General features: G+C 39.4%; 1 protein-coding gene across 1 annotated transcript in view; it reads left to right on the forward strand.

The window, feature by feature from the left end:
• The window catches only part of si:ch211-281l24.3 (uncharacterized), a 146062-nt gene that overhangs the window by 22380 nt on the left and 98988 nt on the right, over window positions 1-24694 (forward strand). The window contains exons 3-16 of the mRNA XM_067450756.1: window positions 7244-7345; window positions 7569-7670; window positions 7823-7933; window positions 9729-9827; window positions 9937-10047; window positions 10145-10261; window positions 10672-10773; window positions 10883-10993; window positions 11092-11208; window positions 11618-11719; window positions 11829-11945; window positions 12062-12178; window positions 12621-13050; window positions 13704-13754. Of these exons, the coding sequence (XP_067306857.1) occupies window positions 7244-7345; window positions 7569-7670; window positions 7823-7933; window positions 9729-9827; window positions 9937-10047; window positions 10145-10261; window positions 10672-10773; window positions 10883-10993; window positions 11092-11208; window positions 11618-11719; window positions 11829-11945; window positions 12062-12178; window positions 12621-13050; window positions 13704-13754 (1789 nt within the window). The remainder of the gene's footprint in view (window positions 1-7243; window positions 7346-7568; window positions 7671-7822; window positions 7934-9728; window positions 9828-9936; window positions 10048-10144; window positions 10262-10671; window positions 10774-10882; window positions 10994-11091; window positions 11209-11617; window positions 11720-11828; window positions 11946-12061; window positions 12179-12620; window positions 13051-13703; window positions 13755-24694) is intronic.

Below are 24694 nucleotides of genomic sequence, written 5' to 3' on the forward strand. Positions count from 1 at the left end.
TGCTTGTTTATCTGCGGCTACTGGAAATCCTACATTATCGCAACAGTCTTCGAGAGCAGATATGTAGTTATTGCCGGTTTGCAGTTTTCTTTGGAGCTGATCGATTTTTGTTGCCATTTCTTCGCGCTGTCTAGCCCACCCTCGTTGCTCGTATGCTGCCGCTTCGACTTTTGCTCTTAACTTTTGTAATTCGTCCGATCGCAATCTTTCAATTTCTTTGATATTTGTTATCGTTCGTTCATTCTCGGCCATTGTTTTGAGGTCGTTACGACGAAGCAAATAAACAATTGCAGCGGGAATTCTCTTGTATTTTGATTTTGATTTTAGTTGCGCGCCCTTAGCAGAATACCAGGATATAATTTCGTTATTGGTCCACTTCATGTTAAATCCTTTGTCGCTTAATTGAAAGAGGAGATCTTGTAGTTGTACGCCTAGTATTCCCATAATTTCCTCATCTACACTACAGCTGTGCTGTCCCTGGAAAGTCATGTTTCACGTCTAATTCTTACACAATATCGGATTTCTACGGTTCCGATCTATAGTGGGTATACCGACCCGTTCTATAAATGTGTCTATATGTGTGAGTTGCAGATAAACTTTCCCTCAACAGTTCTAAAAGGCAATGAAAATGTACTTACCACAGCAGTTGAAGAAAGAGAAGCTCAAACCTCTTGTTGGTTTTTAAAATCCAATACTTCACTGAAAAGACGTTGCTCGTAAGAGAGTTGCAACATCACGTCGCCGGGTCACCAAATTGTAAGGCCGCCCAAATCGTCCCAATGGAGGCTAACGATCGGCGGGTGAAGGTCGCTGCGCGTTCGGTCTTTTCAGCGGGGCATAAAGGATTTTATTTCCAATTCCTCGTTATCTGACTCCATTTAATGATAATTTAGAATTTGGGTTAGAATGCCAATTGGTTATTTGGTCATTCTTCAATAGTTTAACTACACATTTAATTATTCGGTTTAACCCTTTGTTGTAATTATGTCCGTTCATAACCTGAATAATTCCAGAGCAAGTCAGAATCAATCAAAGTATAACAATTTATTAACAATCAGGTAAATGTATAACGCCAATTACATAATCAATTCAAAGGTATACTTCACATCAAATACTCTAAAGTAAAGAATGAGATGTATACCTGACTTATCAAGGTTACATAATGCTGCATGGGTTAAAACGTCCAGCATTACGGGCTGACCTGAGTACAGTATCGAGCCCTGAGCTCTTTGCAACATTTCCTTAAATACCCAGAACCAGATACATACCCAGAACCATTTGAAACTCTTTCAAATGGAAACACTAGTTAACAATAGGAATTTGCATTGATCAGGTCCTATAGACCTGATTAGAAGAGAGGCCAAATGGCTGAACGCCACACCCACCATACACCAAGGAAAGATATCTTTAAACCCTTAAAACATTCATGATGTTCTAGTTTACTTCTGTGGAGTTGAGATATTTGTACCAGTCGCACTGACACATTTCAAACGATATCAAACACATATGATACTCGATCGTGTGGATTGACATTGTAATATAGAGATTCTGGATGCATTTTCAGTGATCTCAGCATGAGAGAGGGAATGAATTGGGGGACAGGGAGTCAATAGGGAAAGATGTAGATTAGCTGATAGTGAGGTGAGACTTGCGTCTCCAGTGGTGTGTGAGGGACAGTTCAGATGTTAATTTCCTTATTTTCTCAGAGAGTCTTTGTTCTTCATTCAGACATTTCGGCATATACTAGTTTTTTCAGTCTTACACAGCCATTATAGGGGCCAAGCGCAAGAAAAGCAAACGAGGAAGCCAGCAGCAGACCAACTGCAAAAATAATAAAGACATTTGTAGACAATTTTTAAGCAAAAAAAGAGACAATTACACGTTTTGTTTAATTATAGCGCCACCAAGTGGCACAATCATACCAATTTTTTTGTGTGTCCTCGGAGTGAGCCCATAGAAGTGTGTGTCAATTTTGGTGGAAATATCTCATTTTGTTTCGGCGTTATAGACATTTATGTAAAAAAACACATACAAAATGACTGACTTTGATTGGATTTTACTTCCCCTTACTATAAATATTTTGAGATTTGGGCATTAACATATAGCTATCGACCTATGTTTCCGATTTTCTGACGCTGGTTTCGTCTTGATCGGACTAGCGGTTTCCAAGATATCAGCTAATGTTTTATAAGCACTTAATTACCACGCTGCCCAAACCGTACATCGAAACCTGGCAAATTTGGTATCGTTGGACTCAGCAAGGATTCAGGAGTACAAAAAAGTTACTCCCATTGAAATATCTCAACCACACCCAAAGTTATAAGCATTTGGGGAAAAAAAATTCTCCACCAGGTGGCGCTGTTTCGAAACTTCTCAGGCTACTTCAGGGCATCGTGGTGATGACCCATACCAAGTTTCGTAACGATTCGTTCATGCGTTCGTAAAATACAGCATTTAAGCACATAATTCAAAATGGCCGACGCCCAAAATGGCCGACGCCCAAAATGGCCGACATGGGAAAATCAGATATCCTTCGACTCGGCATTATGCCCTGAATCTAATGAGACCAATTTTATGATTTTTGGATAAACGGTTCAGAAGTTATAAGCCAAAAAAAGCCATTTTTGCTATCTCCTGACCAGTAGGTGGCGCTGCGCCGAAACGCTGCAGGTTGCCTCAGGTCATGCTTGTGATGACACGTACCAAGTTTGGTTTGAATACGACAAAGCGTTGCGGAGATATAGCCTTTAGTTTGTTTTCACAAGGGCTACGTAAAATTTGTTCGCGCGCTAATCAAAAACGATTTGACTAATCAACTTGAATTCCATAACTTTTTGTCAGCACTGTCTGAGGATGAACTGGTATAATTTTCGTGTAAATCGGACAAACGGCCTAGGACTAGTTCGAAAAAGTTGGTTTTCAGTTAATTAAAAATGGCGGGAAAATTTACATAACGGAAAATGACGTTACAAACCTTACCAAGACGGCAGTATTCGTTTGTAATTCTCACTCATCTGTTGCAGCACAAGCGCTCATTGACTCCGGGTCAGTGGGAAACTTCATCAGTCAGCAAACCCTCGAAAAGTTAACCTCCCAACGTCAACGTTGTCCAGTCGACCTCAGAATCACCACCATTCAGGGAACACCGCTGGGCCGAGGTCATGTCCGCCATTTCTCCCCCACACTTACACTACACGTTGGTCATCTGCATGAGCAAACCATCACGTTCATGGTGCTGGAGGAGTCAACCAGGGGCGTCCCATCATCCTGGGACGCCCCTGGTTAATATACCAGCCGCATATGCACTGGTCCACCAGAGAGATCCTGCAATGGGGTGAGAACTGCTTTGATCGTTGTATTCATCGTCCTCGCCGAAAGGGTCCATCATCATCGTCAGTTCCTTCATCATTGCCTGTGCAATCCACCTCAGTCGAGATTCCCTATACTCAAGTCAACTTGGCCATTCCTCCAGCTTTTCCGGGCATTCCAGGATGTCTTCAGCAAGCGGTTGCTACCAAACTTCCACCTCATCGGCCATGGGACTGCGCCATCAACCTCCTGCCTGGGGCTATTCTACCGGGCCGCATCTATCCTCTGTCCATCCCGGAACAGAAGGCCATGGAGGAGTACGTGCACGAAGCGCTCCAACAAGGGTTCATCCGACCATCAACCTCCCCTGCCACTTCAAGCTTTTTCTTCGTGGCCAAGAAGGATGGAGGCTTGCGGCCATGTATCGACTACCGTCACCTTAATTCTCAGACCGTCAAATTTTTTTAGCCTCTTCCTCTGGTCCCCTCAGCCCTGGAACAACTCTGTGGGGCAACCATCTTCTCCAAGCTAAATCTCAGAAGTGCCTACAACCTCATTTGCATTCGCAAGAGAGACGAGTGGAAGACAGCCTTCATCACTCCCTCAGGTTACTATGAATATCGGGTGATGCCGTATGGGCTGTCCAACTCACCCTCCGTCTTCCAAAATTACATGAATGAGGTATTTCGTGAATTCTTAAACAAATTGGTCATTGTCTATATCGATGATATCCTCATCTATTCTAGTGACCTGAGGGAGCATGAAGAGCATGTCTGTCAAGTCCTGCAAAAGCTCCGAGACCATCACCTTTACCTCAAGCTCGAGAAGTGTGAGTTCCATGTCTCTACTGTCCAGTTTCTTGGGTACATCATAGACAACCATGGAGTCAAGATGGACCGGAGGAAGGTGGACACCATCACCCATTGGCCACAGCCCAATACCATCAAGGAGCTGCAGCGCTTCCTGGGATTCGCCAACTTCTACCGTCGCTTCATAAAGAATTACAGCCTGCTCAGCTCCTCACTCACTTCTCTGCTCCAGAACTGGCCCAAGTCTCTGTCCTGGACTCCATCAGCCACGGAGGTCTTCCAACAGCTGAAGAATGCCTTCCAGTCCGCTCCGATCCTGGTCCACCCCAATCCTCATCTTCCGTTTATCATTGAAGTGGACGCCTCATAGACCGGGGTCAGAGCGGTTCTGTCTCAGTGGCAGGGGACACCCTCACGACTCCATCCATGTGCCTTATTCTCCAAAAAGCTATCCCCGGCGGAGCAGAACTACGATATCGGCAACCGGGAGCTCCTGACGATCAATCTCGCCCTGGAGGAATGGAGACACTGGCTGGAGGGAGAGGAACATCTGTTTGAAGTCTTTACAGACCATCGTAACCTAGAATACCTTCTTGACGCCAAACGGTTGAATCATCGTCAGGCCCGCTTGGCCCTCTTCTTCACCAGATTAAATTTCAAGGTGACATACCACCCAGGGAACCAAAACAACCGGGCGGATGCCCTTTCCCGTCTCCACCAAGCCAACCCTGAGCCCGAGCACCTTGAAACCATCCTCCCTCCAGCCATGGTTGTCAGCCTGATCCAGTGGGCTCTCCACGAACAGATCCAATAGGAGAACACCCAACAGCCTGCTCCGGCGGGAGGTCCAGAAGGGCGCCTCTATGTCCCGCCTCATCATCGCCTGCCCCTTCTGGACTTGGCTCACTCTTCACCGGGCTCTGGACACCCAGGCAGGAGAAGGACCCTCTCGCTCCTCCGCCACCGCTACTGGTGGCCCGCCATGCCTCGGGACGTCTCCCGATTCATCAAGGGATGTTCAGTCTGCACCATTGCCAACACCCCTAGGAGACTCCCCGAGGGCAAGCTGGTCCCTTTTTCGATCCCCGAGCGACCCTGGAGCCATCTGGGGATCGACTTCATGACCGACCTGCCATCATCCCAAGGTTTCACATGTATCCTAGTCGTTGTCGACCGATTTTCAAAATCCTGCAAACTCATCCCCTTCAAAGGCTTACCTACCACGTTGGAAACCGCTGAGGCACTCTTCACCCAAGTCTTCCAAAATTTTGGGCTTCCGGAAGACATCGTTTCTGACCGAGGACCCCAATTCATCTCTAGAGTATGGACCGCCTTCTTCCGTCTCCTAGGGGTATCCGTCAGCCTCTCATCAGGTTACCATCCTCAGGCCAATGGCCAGACTGAACGGAAGATCCAGGAGATCGGGAGATTCCTGCGGGTCTACTGCCACCAGAACCAGGAGAGCTGGAGCCAGTATTTGCCCTGGGCCGAATACGCCCAGAATTCCCTCCGGCAGTCCACCGCAGGGCTCACCCCATTCCAATGTGTCCTCGGCTACCAACCACCGCTCTTCCCCTGGATGGGTGAGCCCTCGGAGGTCCCAGTGGTGGATTACTGGTTCCGCCAGAGCGAGAGGGTCTGGGACTCAGCGCACGTGCAACTCCAGCAGGCAGTCCAGAGACACAAGCACCAGGCTGACGTCAAGCGCAGACCACCCCGCAGTACCAGCCAGGCCAAAAGGTCTGGCTTTCCAAACGGGACATCCGTCTCCGGCTGCCGTGCCATAAGCTGAGTCCCCGGTACATCGGACCATTTACGATAGACAGGCAGCTGAACGAAGTCACCTACCGTCTTCACCTTCCTCCCACCTACAGAATTGCACCTTCTTTTCATGTATCACTATTGAAACCCTTCACTGAACCTGTCCCTTCTTCACCCACAGATCCTGGTGATGGTGCCATTCCTCCTCCTCCTACCATCGATGACCCATCTGTCTACCGGGTGAGAGCCATCCTCGACTCACGGCGACTACAGTTCCTGAGGAGCCGAGCTGGACCTCCAGGAATGATGTGCTGGAACCCAATCTTCTAACTCAGTTCCATCAAGACCACCCTGACCAACCTGCTCCTCAGGGCCATGGCAGACCCTGTCGCCGCCCGTCCCAGCCGTCAGGAGCCGCCTGTGGAGGAGGGGGTGCTGTCATGCCCTCACAGCCATCAGACACTGCCACGCCCAATCGTTCACCATCACCAGAATTCTGAACACCTGGGCACCATCACCAGCAACACTACATAAGCTCTCCTCACCTTCACATTCACCGTCTGGTCTCGCACCGATCTAACCTTGACTACCTGTCCTTCTTTGAAGCCCTCACCTGCTATCCTCTTCATCTCCATCATCATCTTCTTCACCTTCATCATCGTCTTCTCCATCATCCTTAGTCTGAGTGTCACCACCTTTCTAAGTATCACCTGTGTCCGTACCTCTGTTGAATAAACTTTGCACTAACACTTATCAAACTAAGCTAGACCTAACAGGTAGACAAAATGCACAAAAACTAAGTGTACTCAAAGTGATATGCTACAACAACTGTTTTATTTTAATTGAATGGCTGCAACAATAAAATATGTGTGAATATGGAGTTTGTATGTTGATACACCATTATTAACTAGAGAAACTACACTTTGACCTGATATAACTCATACAACATTATCTACAATGGTAGAAGTACTTTACAAAATATTATTTTGTTGTTACTTTCTTACCTCAGTATTAGATTTTTTTGCTGTAGCTTCAGGAGAGATAGCAATACAGACTGGAAAACCTCCATGTGGGATCATAAAGGAAGCCAGAGAAAACTGAAACTGTCATATGACTCCTATCTTATCTGTGATTCGTCAAATTGGTACAACTCTCTCAGTGTTACAACTATACCTGGTCTCTCCTACATGGTGTAGCTTTAAATATTAAACAAATGCTAGTTTGTGAAGTGCTGCTTATTTAGTATGTGTAGAGGAATTGTAGGACCTTCCATTCCAAAAATATTTGTTTAATTTTAATTGACTTTCAGCTTTTTTTTATTATTTCAGCTTTTTACAAGACATTTTTGTCTCCATGTACCAAAGGGCGAGTCCAGATGAAGCACCATCTCCAGCACCCTCACTCCTGTCTGTAAAGAGTGATCAGTCAATGGGAAGACCCATTGCATTTAACAATGCAGCACAAAGGTACATGGGAGAGAAGTATGATAATTTACATTGTCACAAGGTTGAAGATATTGTGCTTATTGTATAATAAAGAAAAAATGTATAAGCTGCAAAGCTGCTTGTTTCGCTTTGTGTATTTCTTGTGTATTGTTAAACTGCCTTTGTTACTCCTTCTGCTTTCTAGGCTTTTAGAATCTGTAATGATAAATAATAATAATCTCACATTGTTCTCCATGTACCAAAGGGCGAGTCCAGATGAAGCACCATCTCCAGCACCCTCACTCCTGTCTGTAAAGAGTGATCAGTCAATGGGAAGACCCATTGCGTTCAACAGTGCAGCACAAAGGTACATGGGAGAGAAGTATGAGAATTTACATTGTCAAGAGGTTGAAGATATTGTGATTTGGAAAATATTTATTAGCTGCAAAACAACTTCTTCGGCTTTGAGTATCTCTTTTGATTAATAATATTCTCTTAATTGTTCTCCTTGGAGCAAAGGCTGAGACCAGATGAAGCACCATCTCCACCACTTTCACACATTTCTATGAAAAGTGATCAGTCATTGGATCGCCAAAAATTTTTAAGAAATAAAACCCCTAGTTACAAAGGGTATGATAATTTACTTGTTTTAAATAGTGCGCTTGTTTGATTGAAAAAATCATATCAACAATATATATATATATATATATATATATATATATATATATATATATATATATATATATATATATACAGTCTTGTTCAAAATAATAGCAGTACAATGTGACTAACCAGAATAAACAAGGTTTTTAGTATATTTTTTTATTGCTACGTGGCAAACAAGTTACCAGTAGGTTCAGTAGTTTGTCAGAAAACAAACAAGACCCAGCATTCATGATATGCACGCTCTTAAGGCATTGCAATTGGGCAATTAGTTGAAAGGGGTGTGTTCAAAAAAATAGCAGTGTCTACCTTTGACTGTACAAACTCAAAACTATTTTGTACAAACATTTTTTTTTCTGGGATTTAGCAATCCTGTGAATCACTAAACTAATATTTAGTTGTATGACCACAGTTTTTTAAAACTGCTTGACATCTGTGTGGCATGGAGTCAGCCAACTTGTGGCACCTCTCAGCTGTTATTCCACTCCATGATTCTTTAACAACATTCCACAATTCATTCACATTTCTTGGTTTTGCTTCAGAAACAGCATTTTTGATATCACCCCACAAGTTCTCAATTGGATTAAGGTCTGGAGATTGGGCTGGCCACTCCATAACATTAATTGTGTTGGTTTGGAACCAAGACTTTGCCCGTTTACTAGTGTGTTTTGGGTCATTGTCTTGTTGAAACAACCGTTTCAAGGGCATGTCCTCTTCAGCATAGGGCAACATGACCTCTTCAAGTATTTTAACATATGCAAACTGATCCATGATCCCTGGTATGCGATAAATAGGCCCAACACCATAGTAGGAGAAACATGCCCATATCATGATGCTTGCACCTCCATGCTTCACTGTCTTCACTGTGTACTGTGGCTTGAATTCAGAGTTTGGGGGTCGTCTCACAAACTGCCTGTGGCCCTTGGACCCAAAAAGAACAATTTTACTCTCATCAGTCCACAAAATGTTCCTCCATTTCTCTTTAGGCCAGTTGATGTGTTCTTTGGCAAATTGTAACCTCTTCTGCACATGCCTTTTTTTTTAACAGAGGGACTTTGCGGGGGATTCTTGAAAATAGATTAGCTTCACACAGACGTCTTCTAACTGTCACAGTACTTACAGGTAACTCCAGACTGTCTTTGATCATCCTGGAGGTGATCATTGGCTGAGCCTTTGCCATTCTGGTTATTCTTCTATCCATTTTGATGGTTGTCTTCCGTTTTCTTCCACGTCTCTCTGGTTTTGCTCTCCATTTTAAGGCATTGGAGATCATTTTAGCTGAACAGCCTATCATTTTTTGCACCTCTTTATAGGTTTTCCCCTCTCTAATCAACGTTTTAATCAAAGTACGCTGTTCTTCTGAACAATGTCTTGAACGACCCATTTTCCTCAGCTTTCAAATGCATGTTCAACAAGTGTTGGCTTCATCCTTAAATAGGGGCCACCTGATTCACACCTGTTTCTTCACAAAATTGATGACCTCAGTGATTGAATGCCACACTGCTATTTTTTTGAACACACCCCTTTCAACTAATTCAACTATTTGCCCAATTGCACAGCCTTAAGAGCGTGCATATCATGAATGCTGGGTCTCATTTGTTTTCTGAGAATCTACTGAACCTACTGGTAACTTGTTTGCCACATAGCAATATATATATATATATATATATATATATATAATAACCAATTTATTAGACATGCAACTATCCTTAGGGTGTAAATCTTCTCATTGTTAAACTTAAAAACGGTCTTATCCTGACAGTCTAAGACCAGATGAAGCACCATCTCCAGCACCATCACTCCTGTCTGTAAAGAGTGATCAGTCAATGGGAAGACCCATTACGTTCAACGCAGCACAAACGTATGAGCATTTACATTGTCTCCTTACACTTTTTTCTCCTTCTGCTTTCTAGGCTGTTAGAATCTGTAATGATTAATAATTTTCTCTAAATGTTCTCTATGTACCAAAGGCTGAGACCAGATGAAGCACCATCTCCAGCACTCTCACACCTTTCTATGAAAAGTGATCAGTCAATGGGTAGACCCATTGCATTCAACAGTGAAACCCCTAGTTACAATGGGTAAGCAATGTATGATAATTTACTTTTTAAATGGTGTGTTTGCATGATAAAGACAAAAAAATTATTAGACAATTCATTTTCTGTCTCATCCTGACAGTCTAAGACCAGATGAAGCACCATCTCCTGTAACTTCATACCTCTCTTTAAAAAGCAACCAATCAATGGACCGACCGATTGAATTCAAAGACAGAACTCAGCCATACAGTGTTAAACGGTATGAGAAAATTAATTCTTTGATCAGATATACATGTCCTTTTTGTGTGCTTACAATGCCAAAATTCAGTAGTTTTTAATACCACAAAACTTCTATGATTCTATTTTGATTTTTGAAATAGAGTAAACACACTGACTTTAATGATTTTACTGTTATATTTAACTATTTGAAAATAGAGACTTACAAAATAATTATTTAACAGATTAAATTAAATGTGGTTGTAACTCCTGAATTTTTGCTATACACTTATCCTCTTAGCAACATAAAAAAATAAACTTTTATTAAAAATGTGAGTGTAATATAAGTAAAAAGAGAATTCGTTTTAAAATCACTGAAATGGTTAACTTAAAGAATTGTGTACATCAGAGGTCCGATTTACAAATCAAACAACTATGCTTTAACTCTCACAGTCTGAGACCAGATGAAGCACCATCTCCAGCACCCTCACTCCTGTCTGTAAAGAGTGATCAGTCAATGGATAGACACATTGCGTTCAACAATGCAGCACAAATGTATGATAATTTACATTGTCTCCTTACATTTGTTTCTCCTTCTGCTTTCTAGGCTGTTAGAATCTGTAATGATTAATAATTTTCTCTAAATGTTCTCTATGTACCAAAGGGTGAGACCAGATGAAGCACCATCTCCAGCACTCTCACACCTTTCTATGAAAAGTGATCAGTCAATGGGTAGACCCATTGCATTCAACAGTGAAACCCCTAGTTACAATGGGTAAGCAATGTATGATAATTTACTTTTTAAATGGTGTGTTTGCATGATAAAGACAAAAAAAATGATTAGACAATTAATTTTCTGTCTCATCCTGACAGTCTAAGACCAGATGAAGCACCATCTCCTGTAACTTCATACCTCTCTTTAAAAAGCAACCAATCAATGGACCGACCGATTGAATTCAAAGACAGAACTCAGCCATACAGTGTTAAACGGTATGAGAAAATTAATTCTTTGATCAGATATACATGTCCTTTTTGTGTGCTTACAATGCCAAAATTCAGTAGTTTTTAATACCACAAAACTTCTATGATTCTATTTTGATTTTTGAAATAGAGTAACACACTGACTTTAATGTTTTTACTGATATATTTAACTATTTGAAAATAGAGACTTACAAAATAATTATTTAACAGATTAAATTAAATGTGGTTGTAACTCCTGAATTTTTGCTATACACTTATCTTCTTAGCAACATAAAAAAATAAACTTTTATTAAAAATGTGAGTGTAATATAAGTAAAAAGAGAATTCGTTTTAAAATCACTGAAATGGTTAACTTAAAGAATTGTGTACATCAGAGGTCCGATTTACAAATCAAACAACTATGCTTTAACTCTCACAGTCTGAGACCAGATGAAGCACCATCTCCAGCACCCTCACTCCTGTCTGTAAAGAGTGATCAGTCAATGGATAGACACATTGCGTTCAACAATGCAGCACAAATGTATGATAATTTACATTGTCTCCTTACATTTGTTTCTCCTTCTGCTTTCTAGGCTGTTAGAATCTGTAATGATTAATAATTTTCTCTAATTGTTCTCCACGTACCAAAGGGTGAGACCAGATGAAGCACCATCTCCAGCACTCTCACACCTTTCTATGAAAAGTGATCAGTCAATGGATCGACCCATTGCGTTCAAAAGTGAAGCTCATAGTTTCATGGGAGAGAAGTATGAGAATTTGCTCTGTCAGGGGATTAAAGTCAGCATGCTTACTGTACTGTGCTTGTTTGCATATATAGCATATACTGTGCTTTATTGAATGCATTTTGTCTCTCCTGCTCAAGTTTAAAGCCAAATGAAGCTTCATCTCCAACACCTTCCCTCACATCTGTGAAAAGTGAGCATTCAATGGACAGACCGATTGCATTCAGAGATGAAGCACAGAATTACAGGGTCAAAAGGTATGAGATTGTATGCTTTGATGAGTTTGTAATAAAAGTTAGTTATGCTGAATTTATACATAAGAAATTTCCCAAATTAAAAGTTGAGACTTTCTGGAGAAGAATTATTATAAAGGATCGAACTTTAAGGAGTTTAATTGCTGATGCTTCTCAATTTGCTGACCAAATTGCCCATAGTTTAAAATTGGATTTTGTCAGTTTACTTAAACACTTTAGAAAAATTTAGCTGTTCCTTTAAGAACAGCGAAAACGTACACACAAATATAAAACTTGCAAGGTTTGCAGTTACAATAATAAAAAACATTTGCAGCATAGTTTTAAGTGTCCCATTTTGTGAAATAAGAAGGCATTGTATACTCTGTTCTCTTCTTTGTTTACTTTTTTGAGCTGTGTTTATAATAAATGCTTTACAGTCGAATAATAACGGAAGATGTTCCCACAGCACACTTTCAGCCACTCTGCTGACAGAGGATCACTACAGATGCCCAGTGTGCACAGAGGTCTTTAAGGATCCAGTTTCCATGCCCTGTGGACACAGTTACTGCAAACACTGCATTGAGATCTACTGGAGCAAACCAACTCAAGCTGGAGGTTACGCTTGTCCTCAGTGCAGAAAGAGGTTCAGAGATCGTCCTGTGTTGAGTGTAAATGTTGCTTTGTCTAAACTGATCGAGGAACTCCAGAAGGCAGGATTTAGTCCTGCTCTTCCTGCTCACTGCTACGCTGGACCTGAAGATGTGCCCTGTGATATCTGCACTGAGATGAAGCTCAAAGCTGTGAAATCCTGTCTGACCTGCACTGCGTCTTACTGTGAGACCCACGTCAGACAACACTACACCGTACCAGCACTGCAGAGACACCACCTGGTCCAGGTGATTGTAAAAATACACACACATTTATGGCAAAATAAAAAGCTACAGGGGCTGCACATTTAAATAAATAAAAATGATTGTGATTACAGTTACAGGTCCTTGATTAACCAAATATGAAACATGCAGAATATTGCATTCTGTTTCGATCTTCTCTTGCATCAAATGTTTCTATTGAAAAACATTTTTTATAGTAACCAGTCGCAGACATTGTTGAGTGCAGGAATGCAATGCCCATTCAGAAATATTAGGCAGTCCTAATAACTGAGGTTTAAGCTGCCTGATGGTGGCATGGTGGCACATTAAAACTGCTGAAGAAACATCACCTAACACTCAAAATAGAAGCCACATGATACATGTCCACAGGCTCTGAGAAATCAAAACACCCTAGTTTTACGTAATGCAAGCTGGATGACTGTTTGTCCATGCAGTGTTCTGCAATCTTGTAAATGTTGGTATTATAATCTACATAGCATGAATAATATATTGTTCAGCCCAGAACACTTAATCGATAATCATAGTGAGTGTTTAAATATTTTTAGCTTACACATGTGACCTTGGAGTTTTATGGACTTGTGTATTTTAGTTTTATCATAACTTGATTTGCTATGTATGTTTTGTAAATAAGTTTAAACCATGTATGCTACTTTGTTTAGGCTACTGTGTCAATACAAGAAAGTAAGGACATCAATAAGATCACCGAAGAGGTAAATGAAGAAATCAGAGGTTTAAGAACATTATCTGAATAGAGTAGGTTATCTGAAAGATTCATCATATGTAGCACAAGTACAAATATATATATTTGTACAAATATATATATACACACACACACACACACACACACACACACACACACACAGGTCCTTCAAAAAAAATTAGCATATTGTGATAAAGTTCATTATTTTCCATAATGTAATGATAAAAATTAAACTTTCATATATTTTAGATTCATTGCACACCAACTGAAATATTACAGGTCTTTTATTGTTTTAATACTGATGATTTTTGCATACAGCTCATGAAAACCCAAAATTCCTGTCTCTAAAAATTAGCATATCAGGATATGGGCTACAGGTCCCGCATTCCCAGGTCAAGCCACTTTTGGGCTACAGCGAAGCAGCACTGGACTATTGTTCACTGGTCCAAAGTACTTTTTCCGGATGAAAGCCAATTTTGCATGTCATTCGGAAATCAAGATGCCAGAGTCTGGAGGAAGACTGGGGAGAAGGAAATGCCAAAATGCCTGAAGTCCAGTGTCAAGCACCCACAGTCATTGATGGTCAGGGGTGCCATGTCAGCTGCTGGTGTTGGTCCACTGTGTTTTATCAAGGGTAGGGTCAATGCAGCTAGCTATCAGGAGATTTTGGAGCACTTCATGCTTCCATCTGCTGAAAAGCTTTATGGAGATGAAGATTTCGTTTTCAGCACGACCTGGCACCTGCTCACAGAGCCAAAACCACTGGTAAATGGTTTACTGACCATGGTATTACTGTGCTCAATTGGTCTGCCAACTCTCCTGACCTGAACCCCATAGAGAATCTATGGGATATTGTGAAGAGAAAGTTGAGAGACGCAAGACCCAACACTCTGGATGAGCTTAAGGCCGCTATCGAAGCATCCTGGGCCTCCATAACACCTCAGCAGTGCCACAGGCTGATCGCCTCCATGCCACGCCGCACTGAAGCAGTCATTTCTGCAAAAGGATTCCCGACCAAGTATTGAGAGCATAACTGAACATAATTATTTGAAGGTTGATATTTTTGTATTAAAAACACTTTTCTTTTATTGGTCGCATGAAATATGCAAATTTTTGAGATTTTGGGTTTTCATGAGCTGTATGCCAACATCATTAGTATTAAAACAATAAAAGACCTGAAATATTTCAGTTGGAGTGCAATGAATCTAAAATATATGAAAGTTTAATTTTTATCATTACATTATGGAAAATAATGAAGTTTATCACAATATGCTAATTTTTTGAGAAGGACCTATATATCATATTCACGCATTATAAACAGACTACTACTGTAGATTTCAAATGTTTATTTATTTTACATTTTTCTTACAAATTTTATTTTATCTTACAACTAAGGAAAATCCCAAATTCAGTATCTCAGAAAATTTGATTATTGTGAAAAGGTTCAATATTGAAGACACCTCACTCTACCACACTCTAATCAGCTTATTAACTCAAAACACCTGCAAATGCCTTTACATTACCTCTCAGGTCTATAGGCCAGTGGTTCCCAAACTAGTTCCCATAGATATCCATAATAAGGGCTAGATATCTTACGGCGGAGTCACCATCGGCATCACCGGCGGCCACCTTGTCACAGGCAAGCTTTCTGTCGGGCTCTGTGGAACCTGATGTAAGATGAGTGATCTGTACGAACATAAATACTCTTATCTCGCTGAAATCTTGACGGATTTACAAATGGTTTGGTTTCTTACAAACGTTATTAACATGGCTACACATCTGGATGCTTTAACACATTGAAATTGCAGCTTTTCGTTCCATAAACGACTTAATCGTGCAGCTTGTGGTATCACGGCTATAACTTACATGCATGTTATCAAGGCTGAGACCACAATCGAGCTGTTCAATTATATAGGTTTTATTGACACCAATAACGATTTTATGACAACCAATCTTTTGTCTAGTTAAAATAAACTTAGTTTGCATGTTTTTTTTTGTTTAATAAATATTGATATATTTATCTGTATATAAATATTGATTGATATATACAGAAAAAAAGTGATATTCTTATTATAAAAGCATATATATATATATATATATATATATATATATATATATATATATATATATATATATATATATATATATATATATATATATATATATATATATATATATATATACAGTCTTGTTCAAAATAATAGCAGTACAATGTGACTAACCAGAATAATCAAGGTTTTTCGTATATTTTTTATATTTTTATTGCTACGTGGCAAACAAGTTACCAGTAGGTTCAGTAGATTCTCAGAAAACAAACAAGACCCAGCATTCATGATATGCACGCTCTTAAGGCTGTGCAATTGGGCAATTAGTTGAATTAGTTGAAAGGGGTGTGTTCAAAAAAATAGCAGTGTGGCATTCAATCACTGAGGTCATCAATTTTGTGAAGAAACAGGTGTGAATCAGGTGGCCCCTATTTAAGGATGAGGCCAACACTTGTTGAACATGCATTTGAAAGCTGAGGAAAATGGGTCGTTCAAGACATTGTTCAGAAGAACAGCGTACTTTGATTAAAACGTTGATTAGAGAGGGGAAAACCTATAAAGAGGTGCAAAAAATGATAGGCTGTTCAGCTAAAATGATCTCCAATGCCTTAAAATGGAGAGCAAAACCAGAGAGACGTGGAAGAAAACGGAAGACAACCATCAAAATTGATAGAAGAATAACCAGAATGGCAAAGGGCTCAGCCAATGATCACCTCCAGGATGATCAAAGACAGTCTGGAGTTACCTGTAAGTACTGTGACAGTTAGAAGACGTCTGTGTGAAGCTAATCTATTTTCAAGAATCCCCCGCAAAGTCCCTCTGTTAAAAAAAAGGCATGTGCAGAAGAGGTTACAATTTGCCAAAGAACACATCAACTGGCCTAAAGAGAAATGGAGGAACATTTTGTGGACTGATGAGAGTAAAATTGTTCTTTTTGGGTCCAAGGGCCACAGGCAGTTTGTGAGACGACCCCCAAACTCTGAATTCAAGCCACAGTACACAGTGAAGACAGTGAAGCATGGAGGTGCAAGCATCATGATATGGGCATGTTTCTCCTGCTATGGTGTTGGGCCTATTTATCGCATACCAGGGATCATGGATCAGTTTGCATATGTTAAAATACTTGAAGAGGTCATGTTGCCCTATGCTGAAGAGGACATGCCCTTGAAACGGTTGTTTCAACAAGACAATGACCCAAAACACACTAGTAAACGGGCAAAGTCTTGGTTCCAAACCAACACAATTAATGTTATGGAGTGGCCAGCCCAATCTCCAGACCTTAATCCAATTGAGAACTTGTGGGGTGATATCAAAAATGCTGTTTCTGAAGCAAAACCAAGAAATGTGAATGAATTGTGGAATGTTGTTAAAGAATCATGGAGTGGAATAACAGCTGAGAGGTGCCACAAGTTGGTTGACTCCATGCCACACAGATGTCAAGCAGTTTTAAAAAACTGTGGTCATACAACTAAATATTAGTTTAGTGATTCACAGGATTGCTAAATCCCAGAAAAAAAAATGTTTGTACAAAATAGTTTTGAGTTTGTACAGTCAAAGGTAGACACTGCTATTTTTTTGAACACACCCCTTTCAACTAATTGCCCAATTGCACAGCCTTAAGAGCGTGCATATCATGAATGCTGGGTCTCATTTGTTTTCTGACAATCTACTGAACCTACTGGTAACTTGTTTGCCACGTAGCAATAAAAAAATATACTAAAAACCTTGATTATTCTGGTTAGTCACATTGTACTGCTATTATTTTGAACAAGACTGTATATATATATATATATATATATATATATATATATATATATATATATATATATATATATATATATATATATATATATATATATATATATATGCTTTTATAATAAGAATTTATATATATATATATATATATATATATATATATATATATATATATATATATATATATATATATATATATATATATATATATATATATATATATAATTTTTTTTATTATTATTTTTTTTTTAAAAAAAAAAAATATATATATAGCTATAGCTGGCTCTGAAAAAAAAATTCAGAGCTGTATATGTGTGTAAATATATAGAATTTCTCATGTTGCTGTTCGGTACACATTTTTAGAAGCCTATATGTTGATTTAACATAAATACCTTGTGTGTGTATATTCATTGCACCTATCTGTTCTGTTCAATGTTACTTTCATATTGAAGTCCATGGTTATAATTATTCATAAGCATGTAGTGTCATAACTACATCTCTGACATTTATAACAAATGAAACAGTTTGAAAATCGGTTGAAAATTGAGCAAGTTATGGTTATTTAAAAGTACATGCACCATTAAAACACACTGTTACAAGTGAGCGAGCTGCCTGTGACAAGATGGCCGCCAGTTGCGGACGGCGACCTCCATTGGCCAACAGCGCACACGAGATATCTAGCCTTTATTATGGATATCTATGCTAGTTCCCAAACCTGTCTCCCTCATCTGACACACCTGATTCAACTTATCAACTCATTAGTAGAGTCTGCAAGACCTGTGCTGCGTCCCAATTCGCCCACTTATACTATGTCCTAAAAGTATGTACTCTTTTTGTGAAGAAAAGGTATATACTTTTGAGTGTGTAGCAGAAAAGTATGCAAGCTTCGGGACATACTACTTCACCATCTTTAATGGACTCTGTCGCTTAGTTACGTGCATCCCGTCACCATTTATCTGCCCTGCCAATCATCGTCAGATTCGTCACAGTTCAAAATCCTCCACATTCAGTTGAATCTCCTACCGTATCGGAGAGAAATGTAGCCGCTCGTTGATCTGCCATGTGTTGGTCTTTGTGGGCCAGAGACTCTCCTCATGTGTTTGCAGTTTAAATATAATGATGAATTTAAAAGTTAATGGCCAAACGTGTCATTAAAAAAGTTCACAATGCTGCGGCAGGTGAAATATAATGTGGACAACACTGAATAAATACATTTTGTCAGGTTAAATATTGATAGTTGGTCACTCAAACCCCTTTATCTAAACTTCTCTACTAAACCGTCGAACTCGCACATCCGTCATGTTTGTAGTTTTTTAACGCTTTTTATCCGCGTTTGTAGTTCTGATCGAATCCTTGTCCAACTTGCAATGGGTTGTGGGCAATATCAGCTGTTAGAGTGCCCATCGATCCATACTTTGAATTCGGACCGGAAATAGTAAACCATCCAGGAATCTTTGGAATACTCTTTTCAACATTCTACGATTTGGGACATACTAATTCTATTTTCGAATACTATTTAGGATGGATAGTATGCGAATTGGGACGCAGGGTTGAATTAGGTGTGTCTAATGAGGGAGACATACAAAATGTGCAGTGGTGAGGGGTCCCAAGGACAGGTTTGAGAACCACTGCTGTAGGCTACTGGGGAAGAATGCTGACTTGACAGTAGTCCAAAAGACAACCATTGACACTTGCACAAGGCACAAAAGGTCATTGCAAAAGAGGCTGGCTGTTCACAGAGCTCTGTGTTCAAGCACATTTATAGAGAGGCGAAGAGAAGGACAGGATGTGGTAGAAAAAAGTGGGGACAATAGCAAAAACCAATAGGGATAACTCCTGCAGCTGGAGTCAGTGCTTCAAAAACCACTACTCACAGATGTATGCAAGACATGGGTTTCAGCTGTCGCATTCCTCATGTCAAGCCACTCTTGAACAACAGACAGCATCAGAAGCGTCTCGCCGGGGCTAAAAATAAAGAGGACTGGACTGCTGCTGAGTGGTCCAAAGTTATGTTCAATGATGAAAGTAAATTTAGCATTTCCTTTGGAAATCAGGGTCCCAGAGTCTGGAAGAAGAGAGGAGAGGCACACAATCCACGTTGCTTGAGGTCCAGTGTAAAGTTTCCACAGTCAGTGATGGTTTGGGGTGCCATGTTATCTGCTGGTGTTGCTCCACTGTGTTCTCTGAGAGCCAAGGTTAATGCAGCCGTATACCAGGAAGTTTTAGAGCACTTCATGCTTCCAGCTGCTGACCAACTTTGTGGAGATGCAGATTTAATTTTCCAACAGGACTTGGCACCTGCACACAGGGCCAAAGCAGCCAGTACCTGGTTTAAGGACCATGGTATCCCTGTTCTTAATTGGCCAGCAAACTCGCCTGACCTTAACCCCATAGAAAATCTATTGGGTATTGTGAAGAGCAAGATGCGATACGAGTGCTGTACATGCTCATACTTATCATGTTCATACCTTTTTGTTGACCAAGACTTCTACAAATCCTTTCTTTGTACAGGTCTTAAGTAATATTCTAATTTTCTGAGATACTAAACTTGGGATTTTGCCATAGTTGTTAGTTATAATCATCAAAATTAAAAGAAATAATAATTTGCAATATATCAGTGTGTGTGTAATGAATTAATATAATATTCAAGTTTAACTTTTTGAATGGAAGTAGTTGAATAAATCAACTTTTTGATGATATTCTAACATGACAAGCACCTGTGTGTGTGTGCGTGCGTGTGCGTGTGTGAGCCTGTTTATGTGGTTTATGAGGACACACATTTGTATAACTACATGGGTATTACACTGGTATTACACTATAAATGTGGTTTATGAGGACGATATCAAATGTCCTCATAATTCAAATGGCCTTAAAAACATACTAAATGATGTTTTTTTGAGAAAGTAATAATGCAGAATGTTTCCTGTGATGGGTAGGTTTAGGGGCAGGGGCAGTGTAAGGGGATAGAAAATACGGTTTGTACAGTATAAAAACCATTACGCCTATGAAGAGTCCCTGTAAACCACATAGACCAACATGTGTGTGTGTGTGTGTGTGTGTGTGGGTGCGTGCGTGCGTGCGTGCGTGCGTGCGTGCGTGTGCGTGTGCGTGTGCGTGTGTGTGTGTGTGTGTGTGTGTGTGTGTGTGTGTGTGTGTGTATATATATATATATATATATATATATATATATATATATATATATATATATATATATATATATATATATATATAATATCTTGCGAAAGTATTCGACCCCCTTGAACTTTGCAACCTTTTGCCACATTTCAGGCTTCAAACATAATGATATGAAACTGTAATTTTTTGTGAAGAATCAACAACAAGTGGGACACAATCATGAAGTGGAACATTGGATATTTCAAACTTTTTTAACAAATCAAAAACTGAAAAATTGGGCGTGCAAAATTATTCAGACCCCCTTAAAGGGTTAGTTCACCCAAAAATGAAAATGATTTCATTAATTACTCATCCTCATGTCGTTGGACACCTGTAAGACCTTTGTTTATCTCCAGAACACAAATTAAGATATTTTTGTTGAAAGCTGATGGCTGAGAAAGGCTTCAGAAAGGCCTCCATTGGGATTCAGTACATTTTCACTGACCCACTCACAAGACCCATAAAAGGCACTAAAGAATAGTTACAAAGTCCATCTTACTACAGTGGCTGTGCAATAATTGTACCAAGCGGCGAGAACAGTTTTTGTGCGCAAAAAAAATCAACCCTTTAAGTTAATACTTTGTAGCGCCACCTTTTGCTGCGATTACAGCTGTAAGTCTCTTGGGGTATGTCTCTATCAGTTTTGCACATTGAGAGACTGAAATTTTTGCCCATTCCTCCTTGCAGAACAGCTCGAGCTCAGTGAGGTTGGATGGAGAGCGTTTATGAACAGCAGTTTTCAGTTCTTTTTCCACAGATTCTCGATTGGATTCAGGTCTGGACTTTGACTTGGCCATTCTAACACCTGGATATGTTTATTTTTGAACCATTCTATTGTAGATTTTGCTTTATGTTTTGGATCATTGTCTTGTTGGAAGACTAATCTCCGTTCAAGTCTCAGGTCTTTTGCAGACTCCATCAGGTTTTCTTCCAGAATGGTCCTGTATTTGGCTCCATCCATCTTCCCATCAATTTTAACCATCTTGCCTGTCCCTGCTGAAGAAAAGCAGGCCCAAACCATGATGCTGCCACCACCATGTCTGACAGTGGGGATGGTATGTTCAGGGTGATGAGCTCTGTTGCTTTTACGTCAAACATAACGTTTTGCATTGTTGCCAATTTTGAAAAAGTTCAATTTTGGTTTCATCTGACCAGAGCACCTTCTTCCACATGTTTGGTGTGTCTCCCAGGTGGCTTGTGGCAAACTTTAAACGACACTTTTTATGGATATCTTTAAGAAATGTCTTTCTTCTTGCCACTCTTCCATAAAGGCCAGATTTGTGCAGTATACGACTGATTGTTGTCCTTTGGACAGAGTCTCCAAACTCAGCTGTAGATCTCTGCAGTTCATCCAGAGTGATCATGGGCCTCTTGGCTGCATCTCTGATCAGTCTTCTCCTTGTATGAGCCGAAAGTTTAGAGGGATGGCCAGGTCTTGGTAGATTTGCAGTGGTCTGATACTCCTTCCATTTCAATATTATAGCTTGCACAGTGCTCCTTGGGATGTTTAAAGCTTGGGAAATCTTTTTGTAGTGATGGGACATCTGAAGCGAGGCTCCGGAGCTTGTGTCGAGCAAAAAGGGGCGTTCCAGATGAAGCCCCGATTCGAGGCTTGTATCGTTTCCGTGAAAATCACGTGACGATGACAAACGAGGCCTCGTTTTCTTTTGAATACGTCATTGCTTCATTCGGAGTATCGCTTTCGGATAAAAGTTGTTCGAAACCTCGCGCCTCTTGTGGGGTTTGCAGTAGGCATTTGCATTGGTGTTGAGGTGTTGGTTGTATGTAGTAGCGATATCATTATATATCATAGCTTGTATTATATATTATATTACATTATACTTAGTTTAGTAGATTATTAGAGTAAATTATACATAGTTCAGTAGATTATTAGAGTAAATTAGCCTATATCTAGGTGTAATACCTATACTACGTAATTATATATATATATATATATATATATATATATATATATATATATATATATATATATATATATATATATATATATATATATATATATATATATATATATATAGCCTATATTAGTAGTAGTGTTATTATTATATATATATATTATTGCTATTATTATTAATAATAATATTAATATAAGACTAGACTGTATTAGGGAACTATATTAGGGAAAGCTTTTCCCATTTGCTGTTCCAGAATTCCAGTCCCATAAGCACAGCACTATTGCACTCCCAATCAGCGCAACACTCACAATAATTTATTTACAATCATTCTGGGCATTCACTATCATCACTAACCTAAAGATCTACTGAATAGTTGAACACAAAGTTGTGTGTTTGTGTGAGTTGTGTGTACATAGGTTAATACAAGCAGAGTAAAATACTTTATTAATACACAGGCAATAGAAAAAGGGTGTGCCCACACTATGACAGTTTGGTTGTTCAGGATGAGTAGATTTGTGTGCGATGCATTGCTTTGGACAGCAGGTGTCACTAGGGAGCACACTGTTTCATGAGGCTTCAGGTAAATGAACCTTTTGGTGAACCAATGGGCTGGAAAGCCTCAGTGGTTCAGGAAGCCTCATTTGGCCATCACTATCTTTTTGTATCCAAATCCGGCATTAGACTTCTCCACAACAGTATCTCGGACCTGCCTGGTGTGTTCCTTGTTCTTCATGATGCTCTCTGCGCTTCAAACGGACCTCTGAGACTATCACAGTGCATTTATACTGATGACTTGATTACACACAGGTGGATTGTATTTATCATCATTAGTCATTTAGATCAACATTGGATCATTCAGAGATCCTCACTGAACTTCTGGAGAGAGTTTGCTGCACTGAAAGTAAAGGGGCCGAATAATTTTGCACGCCCAATTTTTCAGTTTTTGATTTGTTAAAGTTAAATATCCAATAAATTTCGTTCCACTTCATGGTTGTGTCCCACTTGTTGTTGATTCTTCACAAAAAAATACAGTTTCATATCATTATGTTTGAAGCCTAAAATGTGGCAAAAGGTTGCAAAGTTCAAGGGGCCGAATATATATATATATATATATATATATATATATATATATATATATATATATATATATACATATATATATATATATATATATATATATACATATATATATATATATATATATATATATATATATATACTGTATACACTAAAATTGTTGCTGAATGAATATACTAAATATGGATGTGTGTGTGTCTGTGTATATGTATATATATATATATATATATATATATATATATATATATATATATATATATATATATATATATATATATATATATATATATATTATATATATATATATATATGTATATATATATGTATATATATATATATATATATATATATATATATATATATATATATATATATATATATATATATATATATATATATAGTGAGTAAACCCCTTACATTTTAGTATATTCATTCAGCAACTATTTTAGTATATATAAAACTAGGATATATTTTATTGTCAGTGTACTACTGGAATTGCAGTATAGATTTACTGTACCTTGAAAATAAATTAACATACAGCCGATTATTTCAAAATAGCTGGCAACAAAAGTGAATACACCAAAGTGAACATGTCAAAACTGTCGAAAGTGTGAATATTTTGTATGAGAACCATTGTTACCAAGCACTGCCTTAATCCTCTTTGGCATGGAATTCAACAGAACTGCACAGGTTGTTGCTGGGATCCTTATCCACTCCTCCATAATGACATCGCGAAGCTGCTGGATGTTAGACACATGGTGCTTCTCCCCCGTCCACTTGAGGATTCCCAACAGCTGCTCAATAGAGATTAGGTCTGGAGACATACTTGGCCACTCCACCACCTATATCTTCAGCTTCTTCAGCTAGGCAGTTGTCATCTTGGTGGTGTGTTTGGGGTAGTTATCATGTTGGAAAACTGCTTATCTGAAAGGAGACCATCATGCTCTGCTTCAGAATATCACAGTACATGTTGGAATCCATGT

This window comes from Pseudorasbora parva, chromosome 8, assembly GCF_024679245.1.
Source record: "Pseudorasbora parva isolate DD20220531a chromosome 8, ASM2467924v1, whole genome shotgun sequence".
NCBI classification, from domain to species: Eukaryota; Metazoa; Chordata; class Actinopteri; order Cypriniformes; family Gobionidae; genus Pseudorasbora; species Pseudorasbora parva.